A 23,769-nucleotide genomic window follows, 5' to 3' on the forward strand; every position below is an offset into this window, starting at 1 on the left:
GCTTCCTGCAGTCCTGGCACTACTCCGATGCCGAATGGCAGTACACACTCCTAATTGTACCCCAGGGTATAGCACGAAAAGAAAACGTAGAACAAAAAGAAAACTATAGAGGAAAAAAAAAAAAAAAAAAAAAAAAAAAAAAAAGAGAAAACTATCGATTGCAAAACACTTCAAAAATAAATAAGAGAAATCCAAAACACTGGGTGCCTTTGAGATGGCACAATAGGACCTGAACAATGGTAATTGATCTTTAAAATAACATCCTTCTTCCGACCAAGAAGGAAGATAGTGAGCTAGCAAAATTCCTTTTCATTTTAAAACAGCCTCTTAATAACCAGAGCTCTGTTCGTGTGGGTTGGGGTTATAACAAGGACGAAGTAATTCACTTAAGTGTCCAAAATCAATTTGATTTAGCCCAGCCCCAAATAATTAACGTCATTCCTTGCAAACAGGTCCTCAACTTCCTCCGATGAACTGCACCGAGTTCAATGTTGGATGAAGAGTAAGAGGCTTTTGGCGACACCTCCCCTTGTAGTAGTGCTCAACGCGCTCTCACTCACAGTGGGGTTTGCTGCATTTCTCCCCTGACACACAATCCCCAGGTGCCTTTACTAAAATAAAGCATTTTTGGTTCCTTTAATGAATTCACCATCTCCAGCCCACTCCACCTTGTAAAAACAGAGGCTCCCCCCCCCCCCCCCGCCTCAAAAGAAAAGGTGTTAAGTTTTTGCACAAAAATATTTTCCATCTGAGCTCACTTTCAAGGGAGAGTTTCAGCTGGAGACTATTAGGAAAGTCGGGAATACAACCCAAAAAGCAGAGCGGGGGGGAGGTTATGCACTGGCAGGGACCGACAGCCCACTTTTACCGTGGAGCACGTGGCTACACACAGCGAAGCCTACGGAACTGGTAGAGCACTTCGTATCTCACATAGGAATACTCGTATGCGTCGATCCTTCAAGAGAAACTTGGTTTCAGCGATTTTGCATCATGATAGAAAACAAGCATTTTAAATCCAAACTAAAAAAAAGTACATCCTTGCAGCTCAGAGTACACACGAAGCGCGTTCACGCATGGGAACGAGAGACAGCGACTGGAAACAAAGTTAAGTACATCCCAAGGTGAAGCCAAGTTGTTTGTTTTCATTACTAAAACCCACAGAAAAGAAATGCAAAACACGAAACGGCCCAAAGCCAAGGGTGAAAAAAAAAAAAAAAAAAAAAAAAAAAAAATCACATTCAGTCAGAGGATTTTCCGAGGGTAAATGTTTGGTTTTATCCCAGCGCACTTAGGTCAGCTTGAATTTATGTCGACGGAGCAGTGCCAAAATACTCACACTTGACAGCCTGTAGGTTGGGTTTTAAAAAAAAAAAAAAAAAAAAAATATTTTTTTTCCCCCCTGAACATAAATACTCAGCACCCCCCTTTCCCATTGCACCAGTATACACCAGTAGAAGCCTGCAACACCTACAGCAACGCTGATTTTGACCACAATTGGTGGAGACTGCACACAGCCCAACACCCCCATTTATTCCAAACATCACCTTCTCACCAAATCCCCATTCTTCACATTTTTGTCGGCTACCGCACGCGCGGTAGCGTTCGCGTGCCGGTTTGCCCCCCTTGCCGACGTCTCTCACCTCGCTCTGGTCTCTCCGTGCTCCATCTCTGCCCGGTGCTCGCAACACCAAGTCAATCACCGGTTGCGAATTTAATTAATGCGTTGTTTCTCCCTTCGACCGGATCATTAATAGAGTTGATAAATCAAACGTGCCACTGTAGGCAGTGACACCGGATTTGTGATATTCCCCCAGAGGACCGGGACACGTCAACCGAGGGATGGAATTCATTGAGACATAAACACAGCGTCCTCACCTGTGACAGCCGGGTCGCATCACACTCCGTGAGCGACGCGAGCATTGTGTAAGGGGACGCTGTGCTCTGGCCTGCTCGACAGAAACGCCACAAGACCAATACAGAAAAAAAAAAAAAAAAAAAAAAAAACAAACACAAAAACCGGCCGGCAATTCGTTTCATACATCGCTTTGCGTTCTCCTTTTATTTGTGCCGCCAGATCGGTAACGTTTACTTTTCTTTCCCGAAACCTCAGGCGGAACACAACACCGACGGGGCAGTATTTTTATGCCTTTTAAATGGAGGACGGAGCCTCAAGATGGGGAATGCTCTATTTGTCATACTCCAGACCATCAGGGGGGCTTTTTTCGCCCCCTCCCAAGACAACCACCCTGATCCCTCACGCACAGCGGTGCCGCCCCATCGCACCCCCTGCGCGCACCGCAACCCCTGGCGTCAGTAACGCCCTCAGCAGGTTGCGACGAAAAGCGAACACCAAAGGAAAGGAACACACGTAGCGAGCAACGTGCGTAGCTAACACCAACTCTAGACCAACCTGTCTAAACCAGCCCCCACCACAGCAAGCCTCAGACCCTCAGTCTCCACCGCACGCGTCCACCACTGCGGTATCTGCGGCCTCACCGCCCAGTTCACCAGATCCCCCAGTTACTCCCTGCATAAGGCTTTGCACAGCTACTGGGGCAAGAAGGAGCTATTGCAAAGGCTGGGAGAGTTGGGGGGGTTCAGCCTGGAGAAGAGAAGGCTCTGGGGAGACCTTAGAGCCCCTTCCAGTGCCCAAAGGGGCTCCAGGAGAGCTGGGGAGGGACTTTTTACAAGAGTGTATAGTGATAGGACGAGGGGGAATGGCTTTAAACTGGAAGAGGGGAGATTTAGATGAGATATCAGGAAGAATTTCTTGACTGTGAAGGTGGTGAGCCCCTGGGGCAGGTTGCCCAGAGAAGCTGTGGCTGCCCCATCCCTGGAGGTGGTCAAGGCCAGGTTGGATGGGGCTTGGAGCAACCTGGGCTGGGGGGAGGTGTCCCTGCCCAGGGCAGGGGGGTGGGACTGGGTGATCTTCAAGGTCCCTTCCAACCCACGCCATTCTGCGATTCTATGATCTTTAAAAACCAAACCAAACCAACCTCATCCCTGTGCAATCCCGTGGCTCAGCTTCCATTTCTGCTTTTCTTTCAGGTTTGTGCTGGGCAGCCTGGCTGGTCAACAGAACTTCCCATCTCTCAGAGCCCTGGCAATGCAGACAGCTCCTGCCGTGAGCCCATTTAAACGGTAATGAAAGGGGGAAGGCAAAGCACGGAGAGAAGAGGCACAGCCTTTTGGGTTCATTCACCCGACAGCACTGGCAGCTCTGAAGCCAGAGCCACCTTCACGTGGAGGACCTGAAAGATCTATCCAAAAAGGCAAGGGTCCTGGATGCGGGTCACGACCCCAAAAGACCCGAGAAGATCTCAGTGGATGCTGCGGGACACCAAGACTTGCCAGAAGAGATGCCTTCCCCAGCAGCTCATGGAGATGCGTTGGGCAATGAGTAGCGCCGGGAACACCCTTGAGGAACCAACTCTGCTTACAGGCACTTCCAGGCGTAATTTGACGCAAGCACAATGGCCTTTACCAAACACAACCCTTAATTAAGCAGAAGCGGTGCCTCAGCAGTGATGCAGCCAGGAGATGAACGTTATGGGTGGGATCATCTCACCTGCTGGCTCACGCTAGGTGGGAAGAGACCGGCATCTCCCGAGGACCATTCATCTCCTCCTGGGATGTCTAAAATACCTGGGAAGAAATGCCCTCTGGAGGTACCGGTCCCTCCCCTGGGACGGCACGGGAGCAGCCAGCCCGGACAAGCCCCGGACCTGTCGGAGGGCTGATCCCGGGCAGGACGAGTCTCGACACGGGAGCCCTGCCAAGGTTCAAGTGCTTCGCAATTAACTTTCACAACAAACTGAAGCCTCAAGAGCTTTTAATCTCCAAATAAGTAGGAGATGTGGGCCCACGCCAGGGCTTTGGTGCCCTCGTTTATCGACGAGGCGCTGATAAGGACCTCGCTGCTTTTTGTCCGTTTGCGAGCACGGCCGCACAATGGGAGTTCCAGTTAATCCGCCTTCGTTTCCATAACAGGCTAACGAAGAGAGGCACGGGGTAGCTGTGCAACAGGTTAAAACACGGGCAACATTTGCTTAGCAGTTCAGCCTCATGCAAATAAGCTTAAAAGGAAATGCTGAAGAACAAAGATTGAATTCCAGCACAGGTATACCATCCACGGCAAAAATCTACTGGTTGTGCTGCCGTTCTCCATCATAAAAACACATTGAAAAATAAAAAAGTTTGCAAAAAAATATATACGTTCATGAGTTCATCAGCAAGTAGCTCGTCTTCCCTGCTAGTCATCGTTCATAAGAGGTGAAATAACTAACAGAGCAAGTTGGTGCTTGCCTCAATAAAGAGGGAGAAAGGAAACTCTGCTGCGCGCAGATCCCATCCCGGCAGGAAAACACACCGCCAACAGCTCCTCATCGGGATTCTTCATCAGCGACGGCACTGGTCACACAGGCAGACACCGTAGTCACGTTAACCGAGTTCAGCGCCTGAGCAGCACCTCATCATGATAATACTTTTAATACCACCCAGAACAGCTCGCCCGCGAGCGCCGCGGCTCTGCTGCACGCCCCTCCTGCCCGTGCGAAATGGAGATGCCAACCGCGGCACGCACGTCGCCTGCTGCTCTACCCGGCAAAGTCCGGGCTAAAATTCAGAAAGAATTGGCTGTATAATTCCCAGGGCAGTATTCACCCAGCTTGAGTGTGAGGGCGCTGATCAAATACGGTGTTTTGGGCAGCACTTGCACTGGGATCTATGGGCTCTGTTCGGCTCTGGACAGGTTCCCGTAACTCCCCCTGAGGTTGATGGGAGCCAGGCTGGTGCATGGAGGTAGAAATGGACTTTTGGGCAGTGCATACATATTGAAAAGGGCTCTGGCCCGGTACGGAGGGGTGCCCGCCAAAACTACAGGGTGAGGGGATGAGTTAAAGGCGGGCAGTTGACATCCTCCTTGATTTAGTTCGAGTCTCAGCCGGAGCATCTGTGGTACCCAACACCTCCCCACCCTCACCCCCTTATAGACTGGAATAAAGGAAAATCTTTGTGCTTTTATCTTACATCCAAAGTTCTGCGCTGGTTTATTTTCCTTACCTTTTTTTTTTTTTTTAAAACTAATTTTCAACAGCATAAACGATGAAAACTTTTTGGTGATGTTAATTACCAACTTAATACTGCTCTCCTAATGACATATACACAGATTTACGATGAGATCAGAGCAGCTCCGCTAATCAGGGATAAACCTAGTATACTATAGAGGGTTATACTTTTTTATTAGTCTTTCTTGTTGGTCTAATTAATGGTATTACCCTCTGAACTGTGTACACACACTTAAAGAAATTCAAGATATGCTGAAAACACACCCCAGGGGAACCAGAGTACGCTTAATAATTTCCTACCACTTATCTCCAGCACTATGTCCATTTGTGCCATCCATTTGTAGCCAGCAATATCTAACTCGCCCTTCTGACTCAAGATACTCGGTTTGATAAGCGTCTTTGACCACTGATATAAAAAAAAAAAAAAAAACCACAAACATGAACAAAATTATCTTCAGAGCACCACTCCAATTTTTCCACTTCCCCTCTCCTCACCAGATTGTCACAAAGATATCAACACTCATTCGCTGACTCAAGTCCAGGAAAGATGCAAAACATCGCTGCAAAATAAGCTTGTACTTGCATCAGCAGTAACAACCAAAAATGAATTGGCAAATGAGAGCTCCCTTGCAAAAACTGCAGTTAAGCAAAATATCTCCCCAATTTGGAGTCTTTATGTACAGCTGCAACTAAAAGGAACCAGCATAAAATCACAGCAAGTCTTCAAGGCTCAGATAATTTTCCTTCTCCAAAAGAACCCAAAAGCTCAGCTGCTCCCAGCTCGGAATACACTGGAGGATCCAACACCGGCGTTTTTGAAGGTATCTGGGTGACTTCAAGCCCCAAACCCGAGATGATGCCGGACACAAGTTCCTACAGCGGGTATCTACCAACCCAACAGCCGAAGACCCTTACGCACGTCCTGACCAAGGGGCAGGTCCCCGCAACCACACGGCTGCCAAAAGACCTCGCCAGACCTTCCAGCCCCACGGCCTTGGCTGCGTGCAGCAAAGAACTGGCTCAGGTCACCCACGTTCTCACCGAGCTGGTAACCACCTCCTGGCCTAAGGACGGCACCAAGGGCTGGAAACGACTCTTCGAAATTAAGGGAAATGAACCTCAGCAGCACCAAACCCCATGTGCCCAAGGACCAGGTGTATCAACACATTAAGAAAGGCCCTGAAATAGGCTCCAGCTCTGCAGATCTACAGCCAAATACTGCTCCTGAGCCCAACCACGAAGGGTCTCTCACCAACAAGGACTGACTCCGATTTCTCCCCTGTGCAATATTCACATCCACCGGAAAACGAGACAGCAAAGCCAGGTTTGCCTAAAATTCGTGATGAGGTCAAAGGTGTGCGTGCCGACATCACGGAATCGACAGGCCGTCCCCGGCACACCAGCCAGCTCTGCTCCTGCGACGTTATCTGGATCGATTAATGCTGCCAACAAGCGGAGTTAATACGTTATCTGCATACGGGATTTTAATCCTGCAGGCTGGTCATTACCGCGTTATTGCTGGACTAATTAACAGGCAAAGCTCTCGTGGCTTTTTTATGCACGCTTCCCCCCACCACCACCACCAAAGTAAAAGAAATACAAAATGATCACAACCGTACACCCAGATTTAGCAGCGGGCTATTTCCAGGAGCTACAGGCGCTCTGGGGCGCAGCGGTCCAACCCCGGCAGCGCAGGGAACACCGCGGTCCACAAACCCCAACAGCATCAAATAAACCTCAGCCCAAGTTAATAGGGTTCCATTTAAATGAAAAAGAAAAAGAATCTTTAAGGAACCTACAAGGTATTCAAACCTATTTAGTAAAGTGCTTTCCATTAATCTTGCCATACGCGTAACGCTGAAGCAAAGACGGTCTGCCGCTGCGGAGCAAATGCGCCCATCGGAGGAATTACGCCCCAAAAATCAAACTGCTCCTTAATGAATGCACTCAGAAACCACAGCGATAAGCAGGGTGTAGAAGATGTGTTAAATTAGATCATTTACCAAAATACCCTGGAAATGATGCATGTCCAAGGAGGAACAGCACATAAAAAGGTTCTCTGCAAAGGCGGTGAAAACGCAAAGTGCTTTACCGAAGCTTTGCTCTGCCTGAAAGCCGCAATAAATTGAACTCAGTGCTGCGCTCGGAGCAACCTCGGCAGCTCCCGGGGACCATGGCCGCTGCCGACCTTTACACAACTCCAGCAAAACTTGAGCTCCCTCAAGTTGCTTGCATGATGCTAAGGTCCCAGAGCTGGACCAGCGCCACACAATGACACGGGCACGAGAAGATGGGCCAGGAGGGCAAGGTGGCACCTCCTAACCCCTGTTCCAGTATGCCCCGTTGACCCTTTTCTCTCCCTTTAAAAACAGCTCATTCGGCACCACCTGAACTGGAGCGGACGGCGCTGGGCACCAAGTGGGGGACATCCCCAGGAGATGTCCAGGGCCGGCGGGTGAAGAACCGCTCCGCTCCCCTTCATTCCCAGGCTGGTCCCCACCACCGCCTCTCCCAGCAGCTCCGACAACCGACCAAAAGCATCCGCGTACGAAAGCATCGGGACTCCAGGGCTTCGCAGGAATCCACCTTGAAGCCAACACTCAGCACCTTCTGCCCAGGTGCCTTCTAATTAATAAATCCTGCAGCATTTCTGCTTATATTACAACAGGCTACTCCAAAATATGCCTTCGTGGCATTAAGCAGGGCCTTTCGTGCTAAAGAGGCGGCCCTTCTACAGTTCCTCAGGCCCACGCCACCACGAGCTTTTTATTTTGACGACTTTTCCCCACAGGAGCTGCACAACTTCAGCCCCACCAGCTCCTCCTGCTTTTTGGGGAAGTTTAGTAACTCCCTTAATCAGCCTTCTCGCCCTAAACCGTCAGTTTTGGACCTCTCTCCCCCCCCCACCCCAGACGGAGATGATGCAGGAAACCGAAGCTCATTTGAGCAAAACCCCGCGCGGCTTTAAAACGAGCTCCGTTCCCGAGGATGACAGCAACGATCTTCGCAGATTCAATTACCCGATGCAAATGCGGCGGGGAGAACGCTGCCTCGCCGCCTGCCGCGGTGTGTGTGTGTCCGTCCCCCCCCGCCTGAGCCATCACTTTGGCAGGAAAGAAAGAATGACAAATTTGGGCGAAGCCATTTAACAACTCCGGATACATTACGGGGGATATAAAAGTTCAAGGAACTAATGTTAAGAATCTCCAGGCGGATAAAATAACAGGTTTTGCCCGAGCAGATAATGCAATAATTGACAAACATAAAAGCAAATAATTGGGAGCGTTTAAGGCTAGAAAAAACAACGCCGAACGCACGCAGAGAGAGACTATTGGGCCATCGCGGGACGAGGAATCTGTTTTCTGAACGCGCTGCTGTCACACGAAATCACAGATTGACCCTGTTCGGCTCCAAGGGAGCATCCGATGCCCAACAAGTCCCCCGCAGGGGCTCTGCCCTTCCTCGCGCCCTCAGCGAGGGGTCACTGCAGACGCGCACAGCTCCCAGCCGAAAAGGGATCTCCCCCCCCCCCCCCCCCACACACACACACACACCAAAAGGTCTTCTCCAGCAGCGCCGCTGTGCCCAGACCCCGCGCAACGGGCTGCGACAGCCGTGCCAAAACCTGCTGTGCCCTCCCGGCTTTCACATCAGACGGCAGCTGCTACTCAAACTGCAAAAGGCAGCGGCATTCAGAGATTTTCCTACTAAAAAAAAGTCTCGGTATAGTCCGCTAACACCTTTACAGCAATCTTTTAGGTTTCTTCTAAGGTCTTCTCCTTCCCCTCCTGCAACTTAAGGGAGCGTCTAAGACCATCTGAATCTAGACATCAAAGGTAAGTTCCTCAAATCTATTCCGCAAATCAATTCGCTTCGCTTTCCACCTCTAATACAGTACATCTCCCCGGAAAACTGGCAAACGCTTCCCATGCTTGTGCGCCCACAGCAAATTTCAACCCGCAACAGTATCTTACAGCAATCAGAAATATCCGGGAAAAAAAAAAAGAAATACCGCTGCAGGATGGGAGGACGGACACTGCTCCAACCAGCCCAAGTACCAAAAGCAGAATCTTACAGAGACCTTTTAACACATCCCTAAAGGGTACTAAAGAGTGTCCCAAACTAAGCATTTTAGCATATTCTGCCATTAAAAGGGAGCAAGGGAAGCTGTTACGGAGGGCAATTACCCTGCTGCATGAATACTGCCCAGACCCAGCGCTGGGCTTCCCACTCAGCCCATCAGCGAAAGCCAACGGGAGCCTCACGCCGTCCTTCCCAGTTAATTTCCAGCGGAGGCTGACGAGCAGTTTGCTTAAAAACGACGGGCTGGAGCAGAAGTGTGCGGGTGCGGTGCCAGCCCTCACCCATCATCAGCCCTGTGCTGAAATACAAACGTGACCATAGGAAGTTCCATCTCAACCTGAGGAGGGACTTCTCTCCCGTGGGGGCGGCAGAGCAGTGGCACAGCTGCCCAGAGAGGGGGGGAGTCTCCCCCTCTGGAGCCATTCCAAACCCGCCTGGACGTGTCCTGTGCCACTGCTGGAGGTGCCCCTGGGGGAGCTCCAGAGGGCCCTTCCAGCCCTCACCAGTCTGTGACTCTGCGATTCCGTAAGTGGCGCCTGTGCTCGCTCTTGAAAGACCCTCCCGTCGTAGGGTGGCCAAGGGATTCGGTTGGCAAGCTCACCTACGGGGCGACATGGGTTGCTACTATCAGAAAGACACATCCACTTCTGCAAATGCCACGTTCTACAAGAATTAAAAAGCAAATTAAAATGCAGACTTAAGTCTCAGAGAGACTCTTGGTTACAAACCCCAAATATCAGCCATGGCCTCAATCTGCTGGAGCAGAGGCACAAACTCTGTTTCATCTCCTCTGCAAAAAAAAAAAAACAAACAAACAAACAAACAAAAAACTACTTCTCCACCCGTTTTCCCGGGTTTGACTGCTGTCACAAAAACGAGTCACGGAAAAACCTAAAGTCAGGCATCAGCAGGGCATTGTGCTCACCCGCTCTCTTTACACCCCACACATCATACGTATTCACACCAAATACCATTTCCCCCCCTCAACGCATGCTATTTTCTGCAGAAAGGCAATTTAACTCCCCGCCGAGGGAGGACGTGAAGAAGTGGCATGAGAAGGGCGAGAAATGGGTTTATGGATGCTCTCAGAAGAGATGCTGCTTCCAAAAGAGTTTGCAAAAGCAGCAGGAGACACGGACCGTTCTCCAAGCCCAGGACGCAGCCCAGCCCTGGACCGCGCCGCAGCAGAGCATCGCTCAGTCCCTTTTCCTTCTTCAACAATGAGGTTGATCCTCTCCCAAACGCTGGGTCTCCTGGGTGCCCGCAGGAGATCCACAACACCTCTACCACTGCACCACCCTCCCCTTCATCTTTCCGTGAGCATCTTTGCTCCTTTCCCATCATCCGAGCGATCCGAAAGCAAACTCTAGCTGTGGTGCTGCACATACTTAAAATCCGCGGCTAACCACGCATCTGAAAAGCGGAACTCGAGAGCTTTTTCCATTTTTCAGGACAAACAGGGCCCTGCCCGCCGCAGCTCTCGCACCACGCGGGTGTCAGAAATCCTTCTGACAAAAGCCCATTTCTCATCAGGCGCTCTACACAAAAGCGGCTCTCTGCTGCAGCTCAACTTCCGCGCCCAAAAACGGGAGGTCTTTGCCATTTCGCAATTTTCTGACACAGACACATCACTTCAGCAGCACAAAAAAAAAAAAAAAAAAAAGAAACCCAACCAGAAACCCGCCCTAAAAGCCACCTACACTGAGTCTCGCTGGGAGCACGAGCGCCGCGCACGGCCAGCCCTGGCCCCATCCCCGGCGGCTCCTCGCAGGGATCTGGGGAAGGAACGGACTAACAAGATTAGAGAAATAAGCAACTTATCAGATTACCGAAGCCGCGCAGGCAGAGCCCGGCTGAGGGGCATGGAGGTATCGGGATGTCCCCGGGAGCCGCCGCCTCCGGCCAGTGTCACGCTCAATCATAATCAATACCTCGGCAAAGTTGTTCTTACCCGGTGACGCACTGTCCGCCTACAAAGCCTCTGTTATCTTAGGTCCTCCCGTGGTTCACGGCCTGTCACCATCGCTCAACCTCAGCCTCTCACCCCAGGGGAAGCGTCCCAAAACCCCCACACCTCCACCCTGACACCCCCAAACCCTCCGATCGCGCCCCCCCCTTGGCCAGGGGAGCACTAGGAAAACCTTGGGAAGAGCTCTTCTGAAACTCCTGCAAACAAACTGACTGCGAAAAGGACTTTGGCCAACGCTTTCAAACGCGGTTGGTTATTCAACGTCTATTCTGGTGGGACAGCCCAGACCTGCTGCTGCTTTTCCTTTGGGGAAAAAAGCTAAACCCATTCCACCTCCCGCTGTTAGCGCATCTCCAAACATCAAAACACGCATTTGCTTAGCTTGAGGTCTTCCAGACCTGTTGCTTCCACAAAACCCACCTCAATACCTGAAAGCATCAGCCATAGAGACCCCAGCAAAAATTAACTGTACAGCAAGAGAAAGCAGGAATAGGTCGCAAAGCAACGAGGAAGAACCCCCTGAACTTCCAGCATCCCACGGGTGAGGACGCAGCCTGAAAAACGGGGCCTCCGGTCGACCCCTTCCCCGGGGTTTCGCGCTGGGCGGTAACCGCAGCCTGGCTCTGCGCGCCGCCGCGCACGCCGCTCCCGCAAGCCGCCGCGTCGCTACCAAAGGCTCTTCTCTCACGTCCCGCCCTCGACAAGAAATTATGAGCCTTGAATTTTAACAAGCTGGAGAGCGAAGCTTTGCTGTGTGCCGCGCTAGCGCTGAAGTTTAGCGCCGCGTTTCTTGCGATGTACTTGGGCCCTGTTTGGCGCAAGGAGAGGAGTAGGGACCGCCGGAGGAAAGGCACGTGTCCCTCAAAGATTGGGCAGAGCCTCTTCGGGCAGCTCCGAGAGCCTCATAGGAAGGCCGCAGATTTTTCTGCATCACCCGTCCCCGGTGCCGGAGAACACTAATGTATCTGGAGTAACGCAGAATAAGTACCGGGAGGAAAGATTGTCCCTTCGGAGGATACCCAGCCCCACCGGTGATACCCGAGAGTGCCCAAATCCAACAAAAGCGCCCCTAATCTTCCCCAAGTTTAAGACCGGGACCTGTTTATACCTTCCTCTCCCCATCTGTGAGTCTAACACCAAACATCCTCATGGTCGTGCCACAAACCGGGGAGTCAGAACCCCTGGATTAAGTCCTCCTTCGACTCCAGAGCTCACTCGTGCATACTCATCCTCGCGAGCTCCACTGAAACTCCCCCTGGAGAGGCCCTGAAGGAATGATAATCTAAGTATTACGCCAACCACACCACAGAAGGCTTTTGAATATGAAAATCTCTAGAAAGGATATTTTCAATTAACATCTTCAAACGGGGACCCGCAGCCAGCTCCTTGCATCTAAAACAACCGCGTGAATGTTGCTACGCACACCTTCATTTCCCAGTGCACGCCATCATTTCGGAGCATGACACCAATGGCTCCCTCGCCCCGTGAGCGATGCAAGACGGAGGTAAATAAATGGTTAGAAAGAGTACTAGTGCAGCAAGACCACGATCTTGGGGTAAGCTTGGTGCACAAACGCTCCCGATACCCGACTGGGCAGCAGTATCCAAATTCCTCGGGTTCTTTTACGGTATCGGCTCTCAAGCTCTGGAAGAACAAACAGCAGGGAAGATTTCTGAAAAGATGAAAATGGTACGTTTTCAACAGCCCGAGATGATTACTCGCAAAATAGCAACAGCGCAGAGGTAACTGATTGCCTCCCGGGCAAAAGTCAAAGTCTTTGCATTGTAGCTATGGAAGTGTACAGAGATCAAAGAGAGAAAGAGAAAACTCTATTTTAGGCTGTCATGAGCATAAAGGTCCTCCCGGCCCTTTGGCATCACCGACTACCAAGACACGACTGAAATCTTTCTTATGCTGCGTATCACTGCACAGCGAGGAGGAGAAATCCTTTATTCTAGGAGCGGGGTGCAGCTCCTGCGCCCTTCCCGGCTGAATTTTGGCAGCATCCGTGCAAACCCCACCATCCCCACCCCCAGCTCCAGGCAACGTGAGCTGGGGGCGCACTGGTGACCACCTCGTGCCACCGCCCCTCTGAAATAGGAAGCGAGAGAAGCCAAGCGCGGAGCGAGGTATTACGAATAACACTCAGCTATTGATTGCACTTTACATCTTCAAGCACTTTACCGACATTAATTAATTAAGGTGTTTTCCATTTAGCGCTGGGAGGAGACTAAAGCAAAAACACGAGGCTAAACGGACCGACCGCCCCACTCGGCACGGCAACTCTTGCACCCAAACTTTGGGTTTCCCCACTTTTTTTTTTTTTTTTTTTTTTTTTTTTTACTTAAACTACTGAAAATAGAGGTGTAGATTCAGCAGAGACTCTAAGCCAAAAGCCCAGAAGCGCACCCAGCACGGACGGGGGCCGCAGCCGACCGCAAAGCTGCGGCAGCTCTTGCTGCGATGCTCTGCCGACCCGCATCCCCCGCATCCCCGCCAGCATCCCACCCTGCAGCCCGAGCCGGACCGCGGGGGCACAGCCGTGCCTTTTGCTGGCGAGTAATTCAACCGGTATTAATTCAAGCCGGAATTCAAACATGAGGGTGCTGACACACGGCTCCAGCGATGTTCCCGAGAGCCGCCTGTATTCGCCGTGCTGAGCGCCGGGTACACGGAGTATTGTTTTCCACCCTGGTCTGCATCCAGGTTTAGAGGGAGGCTGCAGCCAAAATACTTCTTTTCCAGCAAACTCCCCGTTTAAAAAAAAAAAAAAAAACCATCAGGACTGAGAGGTTCGAGTGATTAACACTCGCGCTGAGGGCTGTCGCAATACACAAGTTCCATTCCTGCCCACCTCCGCACACCCACCATCCACCTCCTGCTCTCCCTCTTTGCCGAATTCTTCCAGTTTTGTTTCAAATTACGTAAAAGAGGCCCCTGAAGCGTACCTCGCCGCTGCAAAAATAGCGCGTTATAGCAGAGAAAACCCCCAGCGCGCACAAAAGGGGCCGTTATTACCTCGAGCCCCACCGTAATTACACGAATAACGCATTTCACAAACTCAGTATTAATTACGGGCCGAGCAGGGCACGGCGGTGCACGTTCACCTCCATTTCACGCGACTCGGGGCTGACCTGCAGCACCCGCCCGCGGCGATGAGATCACCGCGCTCCTTCCCACGACAACCGAAGGGACCCGACCGTTCTGCCGCGTCCTTCTCCACCGGGACCGGAGCAGATCCCCACCGCAAACCCATCAGCCACCCGAGCACCACCCGTATATCCCACGTCGGCGCTCGCAGGTGCACCGGTCTCCCTCCTTTAACGTCCGTGCCCTGGCAGCTCTCGGACTGCTAAGGCACATCGCAGCAGAGCAGAGATACGTGTTTTCACCCCGTCCTTCTCAACATCATCTCAAAACCCTTGAGGAAAGGCACCAGGCTCGCTACAGGTATCTTCGGGCCCGCCTGTAGAAACGCAGAACGATGGAGAAGAGCATTTATGGCAATATACAAACAGTACCAAAGCCGGGGAGGAAACCCAAAACAGAGAGCGCATCTAATCAGCGGGTTTTGGGGAGACCAAGCGCTCTTCCCCCTTCTCCTCAATAAGCACAATGAACGCAACGCGCTTCAGATGCAATTTTACACTTAACTGATTGGCTTCTGTTGTAACACGTGGCTGGATACAGCACATTTTTCAATAATAGCCTCTTAAACTCGTGGGGAAGGAAAAGAAAACCAAAAAAACCAAACCCCACACATCTACAGCTACAAGGCCACGGAGTCACACCTCGTTGGGGAAGCGTCCTCTCTCCTCGACACCGGCAGGCAGAGCCAAATTTGCCAGCTGAAGGAGGGGGAAGGTGGTGAAGTGACCCCCTCCACAGCAACTTCAGTACCGCTCCTGCGCCCGGCCAAAGACAGGAGCACTCCTGGCCGCCGGGCACAGGGACCCCCCCAACCCCTGGAATTCAATTTTTCCCTCTGGAGTTCATGTAAATTATAGTTATTAAGCAGAAAGGCGCACACTTTGGGGAACAGAGCCCATTTCTTTGGCGCTGTTATAGGGTACCCGCTGTTTTCCAGCAGGCTGACGGTAAAGGAACCCCAAAGAGGAGCTTCTCCATTGCTCAACAGATTGGAAAACCTCTGGAAAAAAAGAAAAAACCAAAAAGAGCAAGCCCGACCCTTGGAGAACCACGCGCATCTCCCGCCCTTACCAGGGCGCGCTGCGGGGGGGCAAAGGCGCTGCCCCCTCCGCAAAAAAAAAACAAACACACACTCGGCCCTCCAAAACTCTCCCGGAGAAGCAACGAAACGCAGTACAGCCGCAGAAATCGGCGTGTGCGTGAGCAGCCAAAGGGTTTTACCCGCTTTTCCAGCTGGAAGGCTGCATTTCCACACCCAGGCTGATGCCCTCTGCAGCGTGTCACCAGCTGCATCCCTGATTCCCCCCCCCAGCTCCCCCCAGCTCCGGCAGGGGAAGACGACAGCATCCTCCTTCTGCCTTTTCAGCAGGTTTTTGTAATAAAGCGCCTCGGTAGCCTGGATGCGGTATAGGGCAGGGTCCGGTTCAGGCTATACCGACGGACACCTATACATACGGCTTTGGAAAATACCTGACCACACACACGTAACTTCAACCCTCGCGTACCCGCGGCGGCTACGGGAAAGCTCTGCCGGGTCCGGAGCAAACCCACCTGCTGATGGATGAACTTTTGTTTAACAAGCGGAATTCCCCCCCACCGCCGAAACACAACAAAGCCGGATGGGACAAATCCCCAAATTAATCCCTCTAAATCAATTTGCGTTAATGCCGCGAACAGCAAAACCACCGGTGGTCGCCAGAGCAGTCCGCCGGCGGCAGCGATGCCCACCAAGAGCTACACCACCTTTGAAAAGCTACAGCTTAACCAAAACGTCACCCTTAAACCACCCTTCCCGGCGATACGCACAGTAAATAAGTAACAAGTAAATAACAGCTCGTGACATTTTTATCATGCCGGTGTAAATCCAGTTCAGTTATTGGGAAAGGGGGGGGGGGGAGGAGGCTTGCATTATTTCTGAGCTGACACCAAGGCTGCTTAAGGGTGAATTGTCATGCAAACCCGCAATTATTTGGTAAATACATATATATATATATATATATATTTATATTGAAAGGTTTCTAAAGTAGTAGCCATGGCAGCACCACGTTGGTCCGAATCCCGGCCAGGGGAGAGCCGGACCCCGACAAAACCACCGCGGAAACAATTCTGACCCCCACCCCCCCACCCGTTCATCTTCACCCAAAACCGAGAACATAAATCACCCCCCCCCCCCGCCCCCCGCTCCGGCTCCCGGACGCGGTGACAACTTTTTAGGGGGGTTTAAGGACGGTGGGAGGGGGCTGTACGCATCGCATGGGGGGCTGCAGGCATGGCGGGGGGGGGCTCTGTGCATCACATGGGGGGCTGTACACATCATATAGGGGCTGTAGGCATCGTATAGGGGGCAGTATGCAGCCCCCCCCCCCCCCTTAACACAAGGCATGGGCCGTTTGGGGGTCGGCTCCCCACAGCCCCGCACGGCACCGGGCTCCCCCCCGACCCCTCCATCGGGGGGGGGGGGGCGGACGGCGAGGTGGGGGGGGGCGGCGGCTGTAACATGGCCGCTTCCCCCACACACACACACACACCCCTATCACAAAACCGCTTAGGGGACTCGGGGGGAGCGGCGTAACACACACCCACTCACCCCCCCCCCCCCCCGAAAAAAAAAAAACACAAAAAAAAACCCAAAAAACCAACACAACAATGGCAAATAACGACAGAAGGGAGGTTTCCACCACCACCACCCCCCCCCCAAACCCCACCACCACCACCCCCCGCCCCCGGCACCCACCTTGCGCGCTGTGGGGGCCGTGCTCCATGGCCGGCTCGTTGCCCAGCTCGGCCAGGCGGCGGCCGGTGGCGGCCAGCTCGGCTCGCAGCGCCGTCACCTCCTGGCCCGCCGCCGCCAGCGCCCCGTCGATGCGCAGCGCCAGCTGCTTGTTGTCGTCCATCATGTGGAGGATTTTGGCCTGGGGAGAGGGGGGGGGGGGGAAGAGGGGGGTTAGGGGGGAAAAGGGGATGGGGGGGGGAAGGGGGGGAGAGGGAGGAAGAGGAGGAGAGAGGTGAGAGAGGGGGAGCGGCGGCGGCGGAGGGGAGGGGGGGGGGGGGGCGCTGAGACGGGAGGGGAAGGGGCTGCCCGGAGGGGGGGGGGAGGGGGGAAGGGAGGGAGAGGGGCGGCGCGAGGGGAGGGGGCGGCGCGAGGGGGGCTGGGGGGGGGGCGCAAAGAGGAGGGGTCTGTCCAAGGGGGTGGAGGGGGCAGAAGGGGCTGTTCGAGGGGGCGGCAAGGGGGGGGGGACACACACAATGGAGGGGGTGTCCAAAGAGAGGAAAGAGGGTGCAAAGGGGAGGGGGGCTGCCCAAGGGGGTGGGAGGGCAAAGGGGAGGGGGGGGTTGTCCGGGGAGGGGGGGGAAGGGGAGGGGGACACGACACAACGACAAGGGGGAGGGGGGCTATGGGGGGGGGGGGGGGGGGGGCAAAGGAGACGGGGGCTGTTCAAGGAGGGGGGAGAGGTGGCAAAGGGGAGGGGGGGCTGCCTGAGGGGGGGGGGGCTGCCCGAGGGGGGCAGTCAGTGCAAGGGGGAGGGGGGGGGGGCTTGTAAAGGGGGGGGGGAAACGTGCAAGGGGGGTGCAAAAGTAAGAGGGGGGGAGGGCCGTGCAAGGCGGAGGGGGGGGGGGTACAGGTTGGAGGGGGGGGAGTGGGGGGTGTTGGGGTCGCCCCCTACCTGTTGCCCCCCCCGGCAGCCCGGGCAGGGCCGCGACGGAGGCGAGCGCGGCTCGGCCGAGGGCATCCGCGGCGCTGCGCGGCGTTACGCGCTCTTACGCGCCGCTCCGCGTCTGCCGCGGAGGCGGGTCCCTCCTGCGCGGGGGGGGGGGGGGGGGAAGGGGGAGGGGGGGGGAAGCAAGTACCGCGGCAGCGCTGCATTAATAACCAGCCACCCCCACCCCCCCCCCCACTGCCCCGCCATCACCCACCCCCCCCCCCCCACCCCCGGGAAGTTCGGTGCTGCTGCGCGGGTGCGGAGAGTGTTGCAGTACCCGCAGCGCGCTGAAAGTACCCCTTAATTAAGTGCCTTTCTGCTAATTGGGCTCAGGTTCATGCCGGTGCGTGGCCATACCCAAAAGCTGCGTGCAGCAGGTGGAGGTAAAATGGGCTCCAAAAATCAAATCCCCCTAAAATTATATAAATATATATAATATTTTTCTTTTTTTTTTTTTTTTTTTTTGGAGAGGGGGAAGAGCAGCCCGTACGGTGTCACCGCTGCCAGAGCCCGTAACGCTGGCGGTTGGTGTGGCACGAACCCAGGGTGAATAAAATAAATAAATAAATAACTAAATAACTAAACCAAAATTGAGAATTATTTGATATCGTGGCTGGCGACTGCTAGAGGGAGCGCTGATGTTTCCCTGTGCCTTATGCGTGCCTCGGCGGCCGTTTCCCCTTGCCAGGGCTGCGGCGAGCCTGCAGAGCTGCCCTCCCCGCCGTGGAAATGATGCATGCCTTGCAAAATGCAGCGCTGCTGCTCTGGAAACGGCGGCCTGCGCGGCTGCGCCTTCCCCGAACCCGCTTCCGAAAGCTGCGGGCGGCAGCGCTTGTTATCACCTGAGCCATGTGCGGCTTTAAAAGTTCATAGATGGGTTTAGGAACTGGGGAAAAAAAAATAAACCACACACACACCCCCACACACACACCCCAACAGCGGGAACAGGAGTGGGCAGTGAGGGTCCCGGGAAAAGCTGGGGAAACTCACCCCACCCTTAAGAAAAGAGGGAGAAACAGTCCTGCCCGTGTCTGTATGATTTGCTAAACCCTCCGATATTTGGCTAAACTCAGGCTTTGGGCCGAACAAGCTGAGAATTTGGGGCATTTCCTCAAATTTCAGGATGCTGCTGCTGCATCGCGGCTGGCAGCGGAGGGACCTTAGCCAAAATGCAGTAAAAACGATGGAAAAAGGGCTTTTTTTCTCCAAGATGGCTCTGGACAGGAGATAAAGCAGGAGCGCATCACTGTCCCAGTGCAGTGACGGTCCCCGGGGAGCGGTGGGATGCGGCTCTGCAGAAGCAGAGGGGTTTGGCACACGGCGTCCCCAGGCAGCTTTTAGGAAGAGGAATGGGGTAAATCTGTCGTGTCGGTCTGCTGGAAAACCACGCTAAGATCAGCTTGGGTCTCCCAAAACCTCGGGCCCGATCCGGATGGCGCGTAGCGCCAGCTCTCCAGGACGGGAAAGGACCGAGTCCTTGTCGAGTGGCATCTAGACCTTGTGATGTGTAAAAGGGTTTCGTAAAACAAAGAAAATGTAGTATTCGGATAAATGGTACGGTGCTTTTTTTCAAGGGAGAGTTATTTTTGCCGGAGAGTTTCCAGCAGCGTCTGCAAGCCAACCGCTCGCGCTGGGCCAGGGCACTGGGAATATCGGTGGGAAGGGGCGGTTTTCCTTAATGAATTCCCAAAGGGCGCGCAAACAACCCGCGAGGAGAAAAAAAAAAAAAAAAAATATGCAATTTTAGAAAGTCTTTCTCCGTCATCTACGCAACCCGCCCCGAACGAGATAAAATTCTTTAAGTATATATAGAAACTGAATTCTAATCAAGATAAATGCCCGGTTTCATGCCTAATTTGCATGAGTATTTGCCGCAAACTGTGCTTTGCAAATGAGAGAGGGATGTCTGGAACCAGATAACCTGAATGGGCAATGGCGGTACCATATATGCAAAACTCAGGCATTGCACTTGAAGAAAAGGTGAGCTGCAGCGGAAAGGAACTCGGCTTTAAAGCGCAGGCACAGTATTTTTATCATAAAAAAATCAGGATAAAACTGATTTGAGCCTTCCGAGAACACATTCAGCTGCTGAAGCAAAGTCCAAATTATGCTCCGTACTCAATCTAACCTTAATGATAGACTGGTTGAGCTGCTCTACTGGCAGCACAGGAATTTTTTTTTTTTTTTTAATTACCGATGCAAGAGAATTTCTACAGTAGTGCCTGTGCTATTTAAAACTACGTTTTTTTTAAACTTGGCTGTGGACTCATCCGTAAATGAATAACCTCTCTTTAAAAAATCTTCCTCATTACTTTAAGTCCTTTTGAGGTTCCCCTGAAGATACCTTGCAAGATTTTCTCCCCTTTCCCCATACCTCCTCCCATCCTTGCTGGGGACCAGCTGGGTCCATTCAAAATTGATTTCGATCTCTCAAAGCAGGATTTGATTTCTGTGAGCTTCCGCCTGGAAGCCGCTCCTCATAAGATTTGTCCTCCAGACCCCTCACCAGCTCTGTAGCCCTTCTCCGGACACGCTCCAACACCTCAATGTCCTTCTTGTCGTGAGGGGCCCAAAACTGAACGCAGCACTTGAGGTGGGGCCTCACCAGTGCCCAGTACAGGGGGATGATCGCTGCCCCAGTCCTGCTCACCACACCGTTCCTGACACAGGCCAGGATGCCGTTGACCTTCATGGCCACCTGGGCACACTGCTGGCTCATATTCAGCTGGCCGTCCACCAACGCCTCCAGGGCCTTTTCCACCGGGCAGCTTTCCAGCCACTCCGCCCCAAGACTGTAGCGTCCATGGGGTCAGTGTGGCCCTTGAAGAAGGACATGGACCTCTTGGAGCAGGTCCAGACGAGGCCATGAAGATGCTGGGAGGGCTGGAGCCCCTCTGCTGGGAGGACAGGCTGGGAGAGGTGGGGGGGTTCATCCTGGAGAAGAGAAGGCTCCAGGAAGACCTTTAAGACCCTTCGAGTCCCTAAAGGGGCTCCAGGAGAGCTGGGGAGGGACTCTGGATCAGGGAGGGAAGCCATGGGCTGAGCGGGAACAGTTTAAAACTGAAAGAGAGGAGATTTAGATGAGATATAAGGAAGAAGTTCTTGACTGTGGGGGTGGTGAGCCCCTGGCACAGGCTGCCCAGAGAAGCTGTGGCTGCCCCATCCCTGGAGGTGTTCAAGACCAGGTTGGACGGGACTTGGAGCAACCTGGGCTGGGGGGAGGTGTCCCTGCCCAGGGCAGGGGCGTGGAATGAGATGGTCTTCAAGATCCCTTCCAATCTAAACCATGCTACGATTCAATGTGCACACTCTTACACGTTCCCAACCCAAAATCTCCCTGCGCTGTCACCCTGGGTCCGAGATTACGGTAACCCACCAAGCTGCAGAAAGGTCCCGATCATTGCTCCGGCAGCAAAACTGCCTCCAGGAAGGAAGGACTGAAAGGTATCGCCAGGGTGCGCATTCAAAGTGCGATACCTGAGGATTACTTTGGGTTGTGCTGATTCCCATTCGGATGGCCAAGCCTTTGCCGAAATCCTCAAAATCAGGATGGAATGAAGCATCAGGAAATGAATTGGGCCTCATTGCCTCTCTCCTGCTCGTTTTGAATTAGCAAAAAAACTAAATTAAACACTAATTAAATAGCTAAAATTAGAAACGTGTTCAAATTGCTTTGCTTTTTTATTTCTAGCTTTTACCAGGAGCTTGACAGCTACGCAGCAAGTCGGTGTCCCTAAGGGGTGGGAGTTCCTGGTCACGCATACGAGGCACAGAGAGGTCGGGAATATTTCCGAAGGACACGGTGGGAAACCTGAGTCAACGCCAACAGGTCTCAAGTCTGCATTCAGCCTTAGCTACGCTCAGCGTATCTTTTCCGGCGGTGCAAGGGTAGCCCTGAAAACCTGGAAAAACCCCTCGATTTTGGGCAACATGTTCTAGTAGCAGCATCACATCCAGGCAGGCCATTTCCCAACAATATATAGGTGACAAACATGGATGGAGGAAGATCTGAGACCCATCGTTTTTGCTCTTGTTTCAACCTAAGGAGTGCAGTAAAGGGAATATGAGAAGGTTTAGGGGATGAAAAAGGGCTGAGTAGCACACGAGTACCGTTCAGGCCTTCCAAACACTTTCATTTGCTATTCAGATTACCGCTTTTTATTGTTTAATATGTACAATATGCAACGGAACCGGTTTAACTAAATGCAAAAAGCCTTTTGTGTTAAGGTTGAACGTAATCTAATATGGCCCTTTGACTTGTTTCAATTAAATCCCTTCTTTTCCAATTAAATAATCAGCCAGAATTTAATAAAAATGAATTTCAATGTGTCATCCTGCGGAATGATGACCTCTGAGATGGCGAAGGCTTATGTAAATTCTGCTGATCGCTTTTTATCTGCTTGTGCCTCGCTTCCACCAAAAAAAGAATTGCCTTCTGTCTATAGATTTGCAATATTTTCTCATCTGTGCCGTGTATCTCTGTTAGCGGTAACAATTCCCAGCCGAAAGGGCCGCGAGCATCACCAGCTTCTTTCAGCTCATCCTCCAAAACTGACCTTCTGCCATTGCAACAAAAGATGGCCAAAGACGGGATTTTCGAGCCGTGCCTCTGTTTTGTTACGCCCCGGCGCGCTGCGGCGCAGAACAGCGGCGAGTCGGCCCTTGCCAAATGTCACCAGAGACATCTGAGTGGCCATTCATCAGCTCAGGAAAGCTCACCAGGAAAATCCGGTCCAGGAGAGACGGGCAAACTTTAGCAGCCACCACCAGTAAAAGCCACAGCGTGCTCCCAGTTTAACAGTCCCTCGCAGCACATCTCCGCTAAGTGATTTCCATCCAACTTACAATAGTTGCTCATGTCTACAATTTTATTTTATTTTTTTTTTCCCCCCTTTGCAAAGGTCACGTTTTGATTTGTGTATTTATAACCGCGTTTGACCCCTCCCCCTCCCCCTCCTCACTCTTAAAATACTGAGCACCGACTCTTTTCTACCTCCGTTGGGAGTACACAGCAGCATCTCAACGCAAACCTTGCTGCTGCGTTACTGCTGCGCTGTAGCCGAGACGCTGGCGCTTTAGTTAATAAGTTATTAAAACGGGGTTAAACGGAGCTAAGGATGGACCGGTTAAAAATATGGCCGAAGGTACTGTTTTTCCCCGCGATGCTGCAGCGACACGTTTCCCCGTCTCCGGTTCTACGCGGGTGAAAGGCTCCCGGTGACCTTCCCGTGCTGCGCGTCCCCGGGGAGCGCGGAAACAAACCCATTAATGTTTATAAAGTGTCTCGGACTGGGGGAATTACATCACCGCAGCGAGATAGAAGCTTAATGGATCAAACCAAACCCCCAGATCCGAACCCCCCCAAGCTTAGGCACATCTCAGTTACCCGGCGCAAACCTCCAGGAATCCCACTGAGAAGGGATAATTGAGAGAAAAATGCGATCCCGGAGATTTTTCTCCAGTAAACCCGTTTGACGTTAATGGGAAGCAGATTTCTAGACCCCTTGCAAACAAATGACTTCCACAGCATATTTCACAGCTGAGCGCATCGATGGCACCAGCCTTTATCCGCAGCTCTATTAAACCCAACATTTGTTTAATGAATTACAGCAATCCAATGAATCTGTGTACGTTCAGCCTATATTTCAGTGTTTATGGGGACGACGTCGGCAGCCAGCCTTTCGCAGGCAGGTATCCGTGTCCGCGATGAGCTCCCGCCGCAACGCACCCAAAGCTTTTAACATTTTTTTGGTTTCTGCTTTCTTGAGCGTTGCGGGCAGTTGATTGCCGTTTAGTTTTA

General features: G+C 52.6%; 1 protein-coding gene across 1 annotated transcript in view; it reads right to left on the minus strand.

Moving 5' to 3' along the window:
- The window catches only part of KAZN (kazrin, periplakin interacting protein), a 102,220-nt gene extending 85,040 nt beyond the window's left edge, over positions 1-17,180 (minus strand). The window contains exon 1 of the mRNA XM_082493532.1: positions 17,003-17,180. Within this exon, the coding sequence (XP_082349658.1) occupies positions 17,003-17,165 (163 nt within the window). The 5' untranslated portion in view covers positions 17,166-17,180. The remainder of the gene's footprint in view (positions 1-17,002) is intronic.
- Positions 17,181-23,769: the final 6,589 nt, after the last annotated feature.

Source organism: Vanellus vanellus (assembly GCF_965231255.1).
Source record: "Vanellus vanellus genome assembly, chromosome: 20".
Taxonomy (NCBI): Eukaryota; Metazoa; Chordata; class Aves; order Charadriiformes; family Charadriidae; genus Vanellus; species Vanellus vanellus.